The sequence below is a fragment of the Oncorhynchus nerka genome, linkage group LG9b (genome assembly GCF_034236695.1).
Source record: "Oncorhynchus nerka isolate Pitt River linkage group LG9b, Oner_Uvic_2.0, whole genome shotgun sequence".
In the NCBI taxonomy this organism is placed as follows: domain Eukaryota; kingdom Metazoa; phylum Chordata; class Actinopteri; order Salmoniformes; family Salmonidae; genus Oncorhynchus; species Oncorhynchus nerka.
Window position 1 is genome coordinate 50,199,672 of NC_088424.1, and position 17,500 is coordinate 50,217,171.

At 46.4% G+C, this 17,500-nt stretch overlaps 1 protein-coding gene across 1 annotated transcript in view; it reads right to left on the minus strand.

Moving 5' to 3' along the window:
• Positions 1 to 17,500, minus strand: part of LOC115115063 (piezo-type mechanosensitive ion channel component 2-like) — a 321,930-nt gene that overhangs the window by 267,809 nt on the left and 36,621 nt on the right. The window contains exon 4 of the mRNA XM_065013810.1: positions 6,348 to 6,390. Coding sequence (XP_064869882.1) covers positions 6,348 to 6,390 — 43 coding nt within the window. The remainder of the gene's footprint in view (positions 1 to 6,347; positions 6,391 to 17,500) is intronic.

Here is a 17,500-nt window from a genome sequence, read left to right on the forward strand (position 1 = left end):
CTACAGGCCCTATGGTCAGAAGTAGTGCACTACAGGCCCTATGGTCAGAAGTAGTGCACTACAGGCCCTATGGGTCTTGGTCAGAAGTAGTGCACTACAGGCCCTATGGGTCTTGGTCAGAAGTAGTGCACTACAGGCCCTATGGGTCTTGGTCAGAAGTAGTGCACTACAGGCCCTATGGTCAGAAGTAGTGCACTACAGGCCCTATGGGTCTTGGTCAGAAGTAGTGCACTACAGGCCCTATGGGTCTTGGTCAGAAGTAGTGCACTTACAGGCCCTATGGTCAGAAGTAGTGCACTACAGGCCCTATGGTCAGAAGTAGTGCACTACAGGCCCTATGGTCAGAAGTAGTGCACTACAGGCCCTATGGGTCTTGGTCAGAAGTAGTGCACTACAGGCCCTATGGGTCTTGGTCAGAAGTAGTGCACTACAGGCCCTATGGTCAGAAGTAGTGCACTACAGGCCCTATGGTCAGAAGTAGTGCACTACAGGCCCTATGGTCAGAAGTAGTGTACTACAGGCCCTATGGTCAGAAGTAGTGCACTACAGGCCCTATGATCAGAAGTAGTGCACTACAGGCCCTATGATCAGAAGTAGTGCACTACAGGCCCTATGGGTCTTGGTCAGAAGTAGTGCACTACAGGCCCTATGGGTCTTGGTCAGAAGTAGTGCACTACAGGCCCTATGGGTCTTGGTCAGAAGTAGTGCACTACAGGCCCTATGGGTCTTGGTCAGAAGTAGTGCACTACAGGCCCTATGGGTCTTGGTCAGAAGTAGTGTACTACAGGCCCTATGGTCAGAAGTAGTGCACTACAGGCCCTATGGTCAGAAGTAGTGCACTACAGGCCCTATGGGTCTTGGTCAGAAGTAGTGCACTACAGGCCCTATGGGTCTTGGTCAGAAGTAGTGCACTACAGGCCCTATGGTCAGAAGTAGTGCACTACAGGCCCTATGGTCAGAAGTAGTGCACTACAGGCCCTATGGTCAGAAGTAGTGTACTACAGGCCCTATGGTCAGAAGTAGTGCACTACAGGCCCTATGATCAGAAGTAGTGCACTACAGGCCCTATGATCAGAAGTAGTGCACTACAGGCCCTATGGGTCTTGGTCAGAAGTAGTGCACTACAGGCCCTATGGGTCTTGGTCAGAAGTAGTGCACTACAGGCCCTATGGGTCTTGGTCAGAAGTAGTGCACTACAGGCCCTATGGTTCTTGGTCAGAAGTAGTGCACTACAGGCCCTATGGGTCTTGGTCAGAAGTAGTGCACTACAGGCCCTATGGGTCTTGGTCAGAAGTAGTGTACTACAGGCCCTATGGTCAGAAGTAGTGCACTACAGGCCCTATGGTCAGAAGTAGTGTACTACAGGCCCTATGGGTCCTAGTCAGAAGTAGTGTACTACAGGCCCTATGGGTCCTAGTCAGAAGTAGTGCACTACAGGCCCTATGGGTCTTGGTCAGAAGTAGTGCACTACAGACCCTATGGGTCTTGGTCAGAAGTAGTGCACTACAGGCCCTATGGGTCTTGGTCAGAAGTAGTGCACTACAGGCCCTATGGGTCTTGGTCAGAAGTAGTGCACTACAGGCCCTATGGGTCTTGGTCAGAAGTAGTGCACTACAGGCCCTATGGGTCTTGGTCAGAAGTAGTGCACTACAGGCCCTATGGGTCTTGGTCAGAAGTAGTGTACTACAGGCCCTATGGTCAGAAGTAGTGCACTACAGGCCCTATGGGTCTTGGTCAGAAGTAGTGCACTACAGGCCCTATGGGTCTTGGTCAGAAGTAGTGTACTACAGGCCCTATGGGTCTTGGTCAGAAGTAGTGCACTACAGGCCCTATGGTCAGAAGTAGTGCACTACAGGCCCTATGGTCAGAAGTAGTGCACTACAGGCCCTATGGGTCTTGGTCAGAAGTAGTGCACTACAGGCCCTATGGTCAGAAGTAGTGCACTACAGGCCCTATGGGTCTTGGTCAGAAGTAGTGCACTACAGGCCCTATGGGTCTTGGTCAGAAGTAGTGCACTACAGGCCTTGTGGGTCTTGGTCAGAAGTAGTGCACTACAGGCCCTATGGGTCTTGGTCAGAAGTAGTGCACTACAGGCCCTATGGGTCTTGGTCAGAAGTAGTGCACTATGAAGGGAATAGGGGGCTGTTTGGGACATATAGCCTATGTCAGATCTCTGGCCTCACATATACATTACATTAAGTGGTGTGTATTGGTACATATTGGAGAACCCGGCTCGCGCTACTTAAGGATATTTGGGAAGTGGACTGTATTACAAGCCTCCAAACTCAATCTGTGGTGGCTAGTGGCTGGACAAACGGGAGGGTGGACTCATTATAATGGTTCGGATGGAATCAAATGGAAAGGTATCAAACACATCCCTCAGATTTAAAGGCACACCAGCCGCCATTGAATACACGGAATGGAGAAGAAATACGTGTGAGATCGTTCACTTGTATCACCCAGAATAAAACGAGAAGTGTGGGAATTTCTATGGGACAAATCATTCACTAAACCCTAAACCTCAAATAAATCTTGTAATAAATCATGTGGACATTGTGCAAGTTGAGATGACTAAACTGCTTGGAGTAACCCTAGATTGTAAACTGTCATGGTCAAAACATATTGATGCAGTAGTAGCTAAGATGGGGAGAAGTCTGTCCATAATAAAGTGCTGCTCTACCTTCTTAACATCTCTGTCAACAAGGCAGGTCCTACAGGTCCTAGTTTCTACCTTCTTAACAACACTATCAACAAGGCAGGTCCTACAGGCCCTAGTTTCTACCTTCTTAACAACACTATCAACAAGGCAGATCCTACAGGCCCTAGTTTCTACCTTCTTAACAACACTATCAACAAGGCAGGTCCTACAGGCCCTAGTTTCAACCTTCTTAACAACACTATCAACAAGGCAGGTCCTACAGGCCCTAGTTTCTACCTTCTTAACAGCACTATCAACAAGGCAGGTCCTACAGGCCCTAGTTTCTACCTTCTTAACAACACTATCAACAAGGCAGGTCCTACAGGCCCTAGTTTCTACCTTCTTAACAACACTTATCAACAAGGCAGGTCCTACAGGCCCTAGTTTCTACCTTCTTAACAACACTATCAACAAGGCAGGTCCTACAGGCCCTAGTTTCTACCTTCTTAACAGCACTATCAATAAGGCAGGTCCTACAGGTCCTAGTTTCTACCATCTTAACAACACTATCAACAAGGAAGGTCCTACAGGCCCTAGTTTCTACCTTCTTAACAACACTATCAACAAGGAAGGTCCTACAGGCCCTAGTTTCTACCTTCTTAACAACACTATCAACATGGCAGGTCCTACAGTTCCTAGTTTCTACCTTAACAACACTATCAACAATACAGGCCCTAGTTTCTACCATCTTAACAATACTATCAACAAGGAAGGTCCTACAGGCCCTAGTTTCTACCTTCTTAACAGCACTATCAACAAGGCAGGTCCTACAGGCCCTAGTTTCTACCTTCTTAACAACACTATCAACAAGGCAGGTCCTACAGGCCCTAGTTTCTACCTTCTTAACGACACTATCAATAAGGCAGGTCCTACAGGTCCTAGTTTCTCACCTTCTTAACAACACTATCAACAAGGCAGGTCCTACAGGTCCTAGTTTTGTCACACCTGGACTACTGTCCAGTCGTGTGGTCAGGTGCCACAAAGTAGGACTTAGGATAATAACAATTGGCTCAGAACAGGGCTGCACGGCTGGCCCTTGGATGTACACAGAGAGCTAATATTAATAATATGCATGTCAATCTCTCCTGGCTGAAAGTGGAGGAGAGATTAACTTCATCACTACTTTTATTTGTGAGAGCTATTGACATGTTGAATGTACCGAGCTGTCTGTTTGAACTACTGGCACACAGCTCAGACACCCATGCATACCCCTCAAGACATGTCACCAGAGGTCTGTTTAAACTACTAACTCACAGCTCAGATACCCATCCATACCCCACAAGACATGCCACCAGAGGTCTCTTCACAGTCCCCAAGTCCAGAACACACTATGGGAGGCACACAGTACTACATAGAGCCATGACTACATGGAACTCTATTCCACAGTACTACATAGAGCCATGACTACATGGAACTCTATTCCACAGTACTACATAGAGCCATGACTACATGGAACTCTATTCCACAGTACTACATAGAGCCATGACCACATGGAACTCTATTCCACAGTACTACATAGAGCCATGACTACATGGAACTCTATTCCACATCAGGTAACTGATGCAAGCAGTAGAATCAGATTTGAAAAAAATCTGAAGAGACACACACACACAGGCATAGACACACACACACACACACACACACACACACATGATAAGACACACACTCTACACACACGTACACATGGATGTTGTATTGTAGATATGTGATAGTGGAGTAGTGGCCTGAGGGAACACACTGAATGTGTTGGGTAAAGTGTAATGAAATGTAATTTCATGTAATATTTAAAATTGTATAAACTGCCTTAATGTTGCTGGACCCCAGGAAGAGTAGCTGCTGCCTTGGCAGGAACTAATGGGGATCAATAATAAACCCCAGGAAGAGTAGCTGCTGTCTTGGCAGGAACTAATGGGGACCCATAATAAACCACAGGAAGAGTAGCTGCTGCCTTGGCAGGAACTAATGGGGATCCATAATAAACCCCAGGAAGAGTAGCTGCTGCCTTGGCAGGAACTAATGGGGATCCAAAATAAACCCCAGGAAGAGTAGCTGCTACCTTGGCAGGAACTAATGGGGATCCATAATAAACCCTGGGAAGAGTAGCTGCTGCCTTGGCAGGAACTAATGGGGATCCATAATAAACCCCAGGAAGAGTAGCTGCTGCCTTGACAGGAACTAATGGGGATCCATAATAAACCCCAGGAAGAGTAGCTGCTGTCTTGGCAGGAACTAATGGGGATCCATAATAAACCCCAGGAAGAGTAGCTGCTGTCTTGGCAGGAACTAATGGGGATCCATAATAAACCCCAGGAAGAGTAGCTGCTGCCTTGGCAGGAACTAATGGGGATCCATAATAAACCCCAGGAAGAGTAGCTACTGCCTTGGCAGGAACTAATGGGGATCCATAATAAACCCCAGGAAGAGTAGCTGCTGTCTTGACAGGAACTAATTCCGTTAGTTTAGTCTTATTAGTTGCACCTGTTCCTTTTGTGTTTCTTGATTTTTGGTCTATTTAAGCCTGTTAGGCCCGCTTAGGTGTGTGCGGGATTATTTTGTGTTCTCTGTCGATCGTGGATGTGGTTTTGTTCTCTGGATCGTTTGCCCTGTGTTTTGGGTTGGTCAGTGTGTATGCGCCCTGTGTTTTGGGTTGGTCAGTGTGTATTGCGCCCTGTGTTTTGGGTTGGTCAGTGTGTATGAGCCCTGTGTTTTGGGTTGGTCAGTGTGTATGCGCCCTGTGTTTTGGGTTGGTCAGTGTGTATGCGCCCTGTGTTTTGGGTTGGTCAGTGTGTATGCGCCCTGTGTTTTGGGTTGGTCAGTGTGTATGAGCCCTGTGTTTTGGGTTGGTCAGTGTGTATTGCGCCCTGTGTTTTGGGTTGGTCAGTGTGTATTGCGCCCTGTGTTTTGGGTTGGTCAGTGTGTATGAGCCCTGTGTTTTGGGTTGGTCAGTGTGTATGCGCCCTGTGTTTTGGGTTGGTCAGTGTGTATGCGCCCTGTGTTTTGGGTTGGTCAGTGTGTATGCGCCCTGTGTTTTGGGTTGGTCAGTGTGTATGAGCCCTGTGTTTTGGGTTGGTCAGTGTGTATGAGCCCTGTGTTTTGGGTTGGTCAGTGTGTATGAGCCCTGTGTTTTGGGTTGGTCAGTGTGTATGCGCCCTGTGTTTTGGGTTGGTCAGTGTGTATGAGCCCTGTGTTTTGGGTTGGTCAGTGTGTATTGCGCCCTGTGTTTTGGGTTGGTCAGTGTGTATGCGCCCTGTGTTTTGGGTTGGTCAGTGTGTATGAGCCCTGTGTTTTGGGTTGGTCAGTGTGTATGAGCCCTGTGTTTTGGGTTGGTCAGTGTGTATGCGCCCTGTGTTTTGGGTTGGTCACTGTGTATGAGCCCTGTGTTTTGGGTTGGTCAGTGTGTATGAGCCCTGTGTTTTGGGTTGGTCAGTGTGTATTGCGCCCTGTGTTTGGCGTGACCGTTTTCTCCGGGGTGTGAATACTTCCTGAAAGCCCTGTATTCTACATCTACAGTATTTCTATAATAGTAGGGTGTATAATAATAACTTGGTTTGTTAAGTCTATATTATGTGTATAATAATAACTTGGTTTGTTAAGTCTATATTATGTGTACTGTAGGTTTTGTATTTACAGTATGTTTGAATTGTCTTACCTTTCGAAGCCAATTTGACGTATAGATTTCTCCCACGTTGAACCTGAACAAAATCACAAGAGCATTTCAGGTACAGGTTAAGAGCATTTCATAAGGTCAGGTACAGACTAACAGCATTTCATAAGGTCAGGTACAGATTAAGAGCATTTCATAAGAGTAGGTACAGATTAAGAGCATTTCATAAGAGTAGGTACAGATTAAGAGCATTTCATAATGTCAGGTACAGATTAAGAGCATTTCATAATGTCAGGTACAGATTAAGAGCATTTCATAAGGTCAGGTACAGATTAAGAGCATTTCATAATGTCAGGTACAGATTAACAGCATTTCATAATGTCAGATATAGCACTTGGTTGATTTAGACACTTGATTTAGCTACTTTCACTACTAGTTTGAAATATTCCTGAGTACCATTGTGTGTAACTACTAGTTGCTAGTACCATTGTGTGTAACTACTAGTTACTAGTACCATTGTGTGTAACTACTAGTTACTAGTACCATTGTGTGTAACTACTAGTTACTAGTACCATTGTGTGTAACTACTAGTTACTAGTACCATTGTGTGTAACTACTAGTTACTAGTACCATTGTGCGCTTAAAGACACATTTCCAGGTATTCTATTATTTTCTATTCACCTCATGGCGAAAATGACCCACAGCGGATAATGCACAAAATGACCCACAGCTGATAACACACTAAATGACCCACGGCTGATAAAGCACAAAATAACCCACGGCTGATAAAGCACAAAATAACCCACGGCTGATAACACACTAAATGACCCACGGCTGATAAAGCACAAAATAACCCACGGCTGATAACACACTAAATGACCCACGGCTGATAACACACTAAATGACCCACGGCTGATAAAGCACAAAATAACCCACGGCTGATAACACACTAAATGACCCACGGCTGATAAAGCACAAAATAACCCACGGCTGATAATGCACAAAATTATCCATGGCTGATAACGCACAAAATGACCCACGGCTGATAATGCACAAAATGACCCACGGCTGATACCGCACAAAATAACCCACGGCTGATAATGCACAAAATAACCCACGGCTGATACCGCACAAAATGACCCACGGCTGATAATGCACAAAATGACCCACGGCTGATAATGCACAAAATGACCCACGGCTGATAATGCACAAAATGACCCACGGCTGATACCGCACAAAATGACCCACGGCTGATACCGCACAAAATAACCCATGGCTGATAATGCACAAAATAACCCACGGCTGATACCGCACAAAATGACCCACGGCTGATAATGCACAAAATGACCCACGGCTGATAATGCACAAAATGACCCACGGCTGATAACACACAAAATGACCCACGGCTGATACCGCACAAAATTATCCATGGCTGATAACGCACAAAATGACCCACGGCTGATAATGCACAAAATGACCCACGGCTGATACCGCACAAAATAACCCACGGCTGATAATGCACAAAATAACCCACGGCTGATACCGCACAAAATGACCCACGGCTGATAATGCACAAAATGACCCACGGCTGATAATGCACAAAATGACCCACGGCTGATAATGCACAAAATGACCCACGGCTGATACCGCACAAAATGACCCACGGCTGATACCGCACAAAATGACCCACGGCTGATAATGCACAAAATGACCCACGGCTGATAATGCACAAAATGACCCACGGCTGATAATGCACAAAATGACCCACGGCTGATACCGCACAAAATTATCCATGGCTGATAACGCACAAAATGACCCACGGCTGATAATGCACAAAATGACCCATGGCTGATAATGCACAAAATGACCCACGGCTGATACCGCACAAAATGACCCACGGCTGATACCGCACAAAATGACCCACGGCTGATAATGCACAAAATGACCCCCGGCTGATAACACACTAAATGACCCACGGCTGATAATGTACAAAATAACCCACGGCTGATACCGCACAAAATTATCCATGGCTGATAACGCACAAAATTATCCATGGCTGATAACGCACAAAATTATACACGGCTGATAATGCCTTTGTTCCGGTGCCAAGGAAAACACATAATCACCTTGTGACTGGAGACTACAGACTAATCTAGACTAATGACAAATTAATTTATAGCTGTGTGTATTGTGTGCTTTCTCAATTCCTTAGCAGAGTATTTAGGTGTTGAATATCACACTGATGGAGGTTCAGTTGTTCTGATGGCCTTTGAAAGACATTCTGACTTCAGAGGCAGATGGTTTTATAACTAACTAAACCGGCCACGTCACAGACACCAACGTCTTGCTTCCAGACAAACTAAACACCATCTTTGCCCGTTTTGAGGATAATACAGTGCCACTGTCACGGCCCTCTAACAAGAACTGCGCCCCCCCCCTCTGTGGCTGATGTGAGTAAGACATTTAAACGTGTTAACCCTCGCAAGGCTGCTGTCCCAGACGGCATCCCAAGCCGCGTCCTCAGAGCATGCACAGACCAGCTTACTGGTGTTTTTTACGGACATATTCAATCACTCACTATCCCAGTCTGTTGTCCTCACATGCTTCAAGATGGCTACCATTGTTCCTGTACCCAAGAAGGCAAAGATAACTGAACTAAATGACTACCGCCCTATAGCATTCACTTCTGTCATCATGAAGTGCTTTGATAGACTAGTCAATGATCATATCACCTCCACCTTACCAGCCACCCTAGGACCACTCCAATTTGCTTACCGCCCTAATTGGTCCACAAACGATGCAATCGCCATCACACTGCACACTGCCCTAACCCATCTGGACAAGAGGAATACCTATGTAAGAATGCTGTTCATTGACTACAGCTCAGCATTCAACACCATAGTACCCTCCAAACTCATCGTCAAGCTGGAGGCCCTGGGCCTCAACCCCGCCCTGTGCAACTGGGTACTGGACTTCCTGACGGGCCGCCCCCAGGTGGTGAAGGTAGGAAACAACATCTCCACTTCGCTGAACCTCAACACTGGGGCCCCACATGGGTGCGTGCTCAGCCCCCTCCTGTACTCCCTGTTCACCCACGACTGCGTGGCCATGCACGCCTCCAACTCAATCATTAAGTTTGCAGAAGACACAATAGTTGTGGGCTTGATTACCAACAACGACAAGACGGCCTACAGGGAGGAGGTGAGGGCACTCAGAGTGTGGTGGCTGGAACCCTAACCCTAACTCTCTCACTCAACATTAACAAAACAAAGGAGATGATCATGGACTTCAGGAAACAGCAGAGGGAGGACCCCACTATCCACATTGAAGGGACAGCAGTGGAGAAAGTGGAAAGTTTTAAGTTCCTCGGCGTACACATCAACGACAAACTGAAATGGTCCAACCACACAGACGGTGTGGTGAAGAAGGCGCAACAGCACCTCTTCAACCTCAGTAGGCTGAAGAAATGTGGCTTGTCACCAAAAACACTCACAAAATTTTACAGAGCCACAATCGAGAGCATCCTGTATCACAGCCTGGTACGGCAACTGCTCCGCCCTCAACCGCAAGACTCTCCAGAGTGCGGTGCGGTCTGCACAATGCATCACCGGGGGCAAACTACCTGCCCTCCATGACACCTATAGCACCCAATGTCACAGGAAGGCAAAATATGTCATCAATATCACTTGAATAATGTATTCATATCTGATATTACTCATATTATATGTATATACTGTATTTTATACCATATACTGCATCTTGCCTCTGCCGCTCGGCCATCGATCATCCATATATTTACATGTACATATTCTCATTCACCCCTTTAGATTTGTGTGTATTAGGTCGTAGTTGAGGAATCGTTAGATTACTTGTTAGATATTACTGCACTGTCGGAAGTAGAAGCACAAGCATTTTGCTATTAACATCTGCTAACCGTGTGTATGTGACCAATAAAATGGGATTTGATTTGAACACAAGCCTAGAAACATCCATCAATGTTTGGTGGAACCCGAAAAGGCAGCTCAGACATTTTGTTTTTTTGTCGGAGGTGTTTAACGTTAACAGGAAGTCCCAGCAGCTGTCCATACTAGAATAATACGTCTGCTTTGCTCTTGGCTTTTCAGACCAAGAGGACTGTCATGAAACAGAAACCCAACCTCGACATAACAACCACAAGTAATATGTTAGGAATGACCCGGTCCAAATATTTCTAACAGCTAACTTCACCCAGCCCCTGTGTAGGAGGGGGGGTGACATAAGTAACATCAGGAAGGAAGGAGACTTGTATGACACTAAATAATCTGAGGAGAGGCGAGTTACTGTTACTGAAGAACCTGTTCTGGGGTTTTATACTACCTCAAAATATAAAAAGACATAAGTGTTCACTGAGCCAATAACTGATCATTATCACTGACTCTATCATTAACTAACTTATCCATATCACTGACTCTATCATTAACTAACTTATCCATATCACTGACTCTATCATTAACTAACTTATCCATATCACTGACTATCATTAACTAACTTATCCAAATCACTGACTCTATCATTAACTAACTTATCCAAATCACTGACTCTATCGTTAACTAACTTATCCATATCACTGACTCTATCATGAACTAACTTATCCATATCACTGACTCTATCATGAACTAACTTATCCATATCACTGACTCTATCATGAACTAACTTATCCAAACCACTGACTCTATCATGAACTAACTTATCCATATCACTGACTCTATCATGAACTAACTTATCCATATCACTGACTATCATTAACTAACTTATCCATATCACTGACTCTATCATTAACTAACTTATCCATATCACTGACTATCATTAACTAACTTATCCATATCACTGACTATCATTAACTAACTTATCCATATCACTGACTCTATCATTAACTAACTTATCCATATCACTGACTATCATTAACTAACTTATCCAAACCACTGACTCTATCATTAACTAACTTATCCATATCACTGACTCTATCATTAACTAACTTATCCATATCACTGACTATATCATGAACTAACTTATCCATATCACTGACTCTATCATTAACTAACTTATCCATATCACTGACTCTATCATTAACTAACTTATCCATATCACTGACTCTATCATGAACTAACTTATCCAAATCACTGACTCTATCATGCCAGACTACTGGCTTTATCCTGTCAGACTACTTTACCCTGTCTGACTACTCTACCCTGTCAGACTACTCTACCCTGTCAGACTACTTTACCCTGTCAGACTACTTTACCCTGTCAGACTACTCTACCATGTGAGACTACTCTACCCTGTCTGACTACTGGCTTTACCCTGTCAGACTACTTGACCCTGTCAGACTACTGGCTTTATCCTGTCAGACTACTCTACCCTGTCAGACTACTCTACCCTGTCAGACTACTTTACCCTGTCAGACTACTCTACCCTGTCAGACTACTCTACCCTGTCAGATTACTTTACCCTGTCAGACTACTTTACCCTGTCAGACTACTTGACCCTGTCAGACTACTCTACCCTGTCAGACTACTTTACCCTGTCAGACTACTGGCTTTACCCTGTCAGACTACTTGACCCTGTCAGACTACTCTACCCTGTCAGACTACTTTACCCTGTCAGACTACTGGCTTTACCCTGTCAGACTACTGGCTTTACCCTGTCAGACTACTTGACCCTGTCAGACTACTCTACCCTGTCAGACTACTCTACCCTGTCAGACTACTTTACCCTGTCAGACTACTGGCTTGATCCTGTCAGACTACTGGCTTGATCCTGTCAGACTACTGGCTTTACCCTGTCAGACTACTGGCTTTACCCTGTCAGACTACTGGCTTTACGCTGTCAGACTACTCTACCCTGTCAGACTACTCTACCCTGTCAGACTACTGGCTTTACCCTGTCAGACTACTGACTTGATCCTGTCAGACTACTTTACCCTGTCAGACTACTTGACCCTGTCAGACTACTGGCTTGATCCTGTCAGACTACTGGCTTTACGCTGTCAGACTACTGGCTTTACGCTGTCAGATTACTCTACCCTGTCAGACTACTCTACCCTGTCAGACTACTGGCTTTACCCTGTCAGACTACTGGCTTTACCCTGTCAGACTACTCTACCCTGTCAGACTACTTTACCCTGTCAGACTACTTTACCCTGTCAGACTACTGGCTTGATCCTGTCAGACTACTGGCTTTACGCTGTCAGACTACTGGCTTTACGCTGTCAGACTACTCTACCCTGTCAGACTACTCTACCCTGTCAGACTACTTTACCCTGTCAGACTACTTGATCCTGTCAGACTACTTGACCCTGTCAGACTACTTGACCCTGTCAGACTACAGCTGTAGACAGTTTCATTGCATTCTTCTCTCTCCCTTGATCCTGATAGTCTAGTGCTGCATGTTTTTGGCCACATTGAAACGCTGTCACATTTACAGTGTGACTATAATATATTGATAAATAATATTACATATTAATAATATCATGACTTTCTATCTGCCCAGGGAGGGAGGTGTCAAATTTAGCAGGAGGGCCTTGGTGGTGGTGGTGAATGTATATGTGGCTGGGGACGAGCTCTGTATTTAAACCTCAGCCCAAAGCAGTGAGGAGAGAGAGGAGAGAGAGAGAGAAGATCCAGAACAGGAGGAGGAACAGGAAGAACAGGAGGAGGAGCAGGAGGTGGAGGAGGAAAAGGAGGAGGAGCAGGTGGAGGAGCAGGAGGAGGAGCAGGAGGAGAAGGAGCAGGAGGAGGAACAGGAGGAGGAGAAGGAGGAGGAACAGGAGGACAAGGAGGAGGAGGAGGAACAGGAGGAGCAGGAGGAAGAGGAACAGGAGGAGGAGCAGGAGAAGGAGGAGGAGCAGGGGGAGGAGCAGGAGGACAAGGAGGAGGAGGAGGAACAGGAGGAGCAGGAGGAAGAGGAACAGGAGGAGGAGGAGGAGAAGGAGGAGGAGGAACAGGAGGAGGAGAAGGAGGAGGAAAAGGAGGAGGAGCAGGAGGAGGAGCAGGAGGAGCAGGAGCTGGAGGAGGAAAAGGAGGAGGAGCAGGAGAAGGAGCAGGAGGAGTAGGAGCAGGAGGAGAAGCAGGAGGAGGAGCAGGAGGAGGTACAGGAGGAGGAACAGGAGGACAAGGAGGACGAGGAGGAACAGGAGGTGGAGGAGGATTAGCAGGAGGAGGAGGAGGAGCAGGAGAAGGAACAGGAGGAGCAGGAGGAAGAGGAACAGGAGGAGGAGCAGGAGAAGGAACAGGAGGAGCAGGAGGAAGAGGAACAGGAGGAGGAGCAGGTGGAGGTACAGGAGGAGGAGCAGGAGAAGGAACAGGAGGAGGAGCAGGAACAGGAGGAGGAGCAGGAGGAGGAGGAGGAACAGGAGGAGGAGGAGGAACAGGAGGAGGAGAAGGAGGAGGAAAAGGAGGAGGAGGAGGAACAGGAGGAGGAGAAGGAGGAGTAGGAGGAGGAGGAGGAGCAGGAGGAGGAACAGGAGGAGGAACAGGAGGAGGAGGAGGAGGAGGAGCAGGAGGAGGTACAGGAGGAGGAGGAGGAACAGGAGAAGGAGGAGGAGGAGGAGCGACACAAGCAGGTCTGCTCCTGTCTGCTCCTGTCTATGAATCTCCGTTCTCCCTGCTCTGCTCTGTAGCAGCTGTCTGTCACCATGTTAGCTTAGTGAGGTAGTCAGCCCATTCATACATGTCAGGTTCTGACCCTAATGGCTTATTTGGCTCTGGCCAATGAAGAAGCACAGGAAATGATGTACACTATCCTGAGATAAGATCAGAACTGTTTCAGAATGAGGGAAAGCTTCTTGTCCATATCCCCGTGGTCTAGTCAAAAGGAAAGGGGTGTAGAGATGTTAGATCTGGATAGATGAATAAATAATGATGTTTGTTTTGACGGGCATTAGTAACGCACAGTACTAAGGAAATACCAACATCTTCACCTGTTATTTGGAAGAGTCGAGTCCTGTATCTGAACTGAGACCTGTAATTCAGAACCAGCTATGCAATGACGCGTCATGCGTACATCCGCGACCTACAGAGTTAATAACAAAGTCTCACATTTACATTTTACATTTAAGTCATTTAGCAGACGCTCTTATCCAGAGCGACTTACAAATTGGTGCGTTCACCTTAAGACATCCAGTGGAACAGCCACTTTACAATAGTGCATCTAAATCTTTTAAGGGGCGGGGGTGAGAAGGATTACTTTATCCTATCCTAGGTATTCCTGAAAGAGGTGGGGTTTCAGGTGTCTCCGGAAGGTGGTGGAGCCCTGCTAGTCTGGAAGCCAGTGGAGAGAGCGGAGGAGCGGGGAGGGGGGGGGGGGGGGTGAGAAGGATTACTTTATCCTATCCTAGGTATTCCTTAAAGAGGTGGGGTTTCAGGTGTCTCCGGTCTCCTACGTAATTATATCATTTTATAATTCCATTGTACAGTAAAAAAAAATGTTTTTACTTGATCTGACTTTAAATTTATCTCGGAAATCTGGAACTAAAATCTCGCGTACATTTGGTCCGAATAAAACAAAAAACAACGACGTTTCTGTTCAGATGTTAAAAGTCTTTCAGTCTAAAAAAGAAGAAGAAGAAAAAAAGGAATATGGCTTCCTGTATCTGAAGACTATTCAACGTGTTAAATAAATAAAACCTCTAAACCGTAGACATTTATGCGTCAACGCAGAGCAATAAAGAAATGCACAGTTTCATATAGGTATTCCTGTTTAATGTTACGGGGTAATTATAAAGAAGAGAAAAAAATGTTTCTAATTGCCCACCTCCCCTTCAATTCTTTCCCTCCCTTCACACCCATTGATTTCCTTCCTTAAAGCTAATGTTGGCAGTTGGTGGCAGCTGCTAGTAGCTACCAACGCATACTGCCTACTGTGCTGTACAGTGTTGCCCAAGGCGGTATGGTCATTATAGCCATCGGAGGAAGGAAAATTGAAGTGGAAAATGTATTTAGCTCCTGATAAAATGTGAGAGGCCATTAGAACAAGGGGGAGGGGGGCAGGGTTCTACCTTGTCTAGACGCAGTGGAGTTTCACAACTGGAGGTGGGGGAGGGGGGTTCGGGTTCTACCTTGTCTAGACGCAGTGGAGTTTCACAACTGGAGGTGGGGATGGGGGGGTCAGGGTTCTACCTTGTCTAGACGCAGTGGAGTTTCACAACTGGAGGTGGGGGGTCAGGGTTCTACCTTGTCTAGACGCAGTGGAGTTTCACAACTGGAGGTGGGGGGTCAGAGTTCTACCTTGTCTAGACGCAGTGGAGTTTCACAACTGGAGGTGGGGGGGGGTCAGGGTTCTACCTTGTCTAGACGCAGTGGAGTTTCACAACTGGGGGTGGGGGTGGGGGGTCAGGGTTCTACCTTGTCTAGACGCAGTGGAGTTTCACAACTGGAGGTGGGGGGTCAGGGTTCTACCTTGTCTAGACGCAGTGGGGTTTCACAACTGGAGGTGGGGGGGGGGGGGGGGTCAGGGTTCTACCTTGTCTAGACGCAGTGGGGTTTCACAACTGATAGGAAGTCTATTGAGTGTTCCAAATGTTCAGTGAAGTTCACACACACGGTACTATCCACAACTCCCAACACCTCCACAAAATGAATCCCTCGCCTTGTTTTCCTGTTTCAGCCTGTAAAAGTTGTTCCCTTCGCTTATTTTCCCTACGTGATGTGAGTTTTACATTACTAAACATCTCTGCCGCCTCATCGTCTCAAAAACAAGAACAAAAAAAGACATTGAATATCCCTTTGAGCATGGTGAAGTTATTAATGACACTTTGGATGGTGTATCAATACACCCAGTCACTACAAAGATACAGACGTCCTTCCTAACTCAGTTGCCGGAGTGGAAGGAAACCTCTCAGGGATTTCACCATGAGGCCAATGGTGACTTTAAAACAGTTACAGAGTTTACAAGCATTTCGCTACCCCTGCAATAACATCTGCTAAACACGTGTATGTGACCAATAAAATTTGATTTGGCTGTGATAGGAGAAAGCTGAGGATGGATCAACAACATTGTAGTTACTCCACAACACTAACCTAAATGACAGAGTGAAAAGAAGAAAGTCTGTACAGAAAGAAAAATATTCCAAAACATGCATCCTGTTTGCAACAAGGCACTGAAGTAATACTGCAAAAAATGTGTCAAAGCAATTCACTTTTTGTCTTGAATAGATAGTCTTATGTTTGGGTCAAATCCAATACAACACATTACTGAGTACCACTCTCCATATGTTCAAGCATAGTGGTGACTGCCTCATGTTATGGGTATGCTCTTCATCGTTAAGGACTGGGGAGTTTTTCTTTCCACATGACACTGGGTCATGAATTCACCTTTCAGCAGGACAATAACCTAAAACACAAGGCCAAATCTACACTGGAGTTGCTTACCAAGAAGAAAAAGAATGTTACTGAGTGGCTGAGGTACAGTTTTGACTTAAATCTGCTGGAAAATCTATGGCAAGACCTGAAAATGGTTGTCTAGCAATGATGAACAACCAATTTGACAGAGCTTGAAAAATGTTGAATTACCCCCTTCTGACACCCAGGTGGCGACACGCATCTCTGCGTGCCTGGCAGATATCTCAGGTTGGATGTCGGCCCACCACCTCAAGCTCAACCTGGACAAGATGGAGCTGCTCTTCCTCCCGGGGAAGGCCTGCCGCTCAAAGACCACCGAGATCACGGTTGACAACTCCACAGTGTCGCCCTCTCAGAGTGCAAAGAACCTTGGCGTGACCCTAGACAACACCCTGTCGTTCTCTCTGCAAACACCGTTCCTGCAGGTTCACGCTCTACAACATCCGTAGAGTACGGCCCCACCTCACACAGGAAGCAGCGCAGGTTCTAATCCAGGCACTTGTCATCTCCCGTCTGGACTACTACAACTCTCTGTTGGCTGGGCTCCGCGCTTCTGCCATCAAACCCCTTCAACTCTCTGTTGGCTGGGCTCCGCGCTTCTGCCATCAAACCCCTTCAACTCTCTGTTGGCTGGGCTCCGCGCTTCTGCCATCAAACCCCTTCAACTCTCTGTTGGCTGGGCTCCGCGCTTCTGCCATCAAACCCCTTCAACTCTCTGTTGGCTGGGCTCCGCGCTTCTGTCATCAAACCCCTTCAACTAATCCAGAACACTGCAGCCCGCCTGGTGTTCAAACATTCCCAAGTTCTCTCATGTCACCCTGC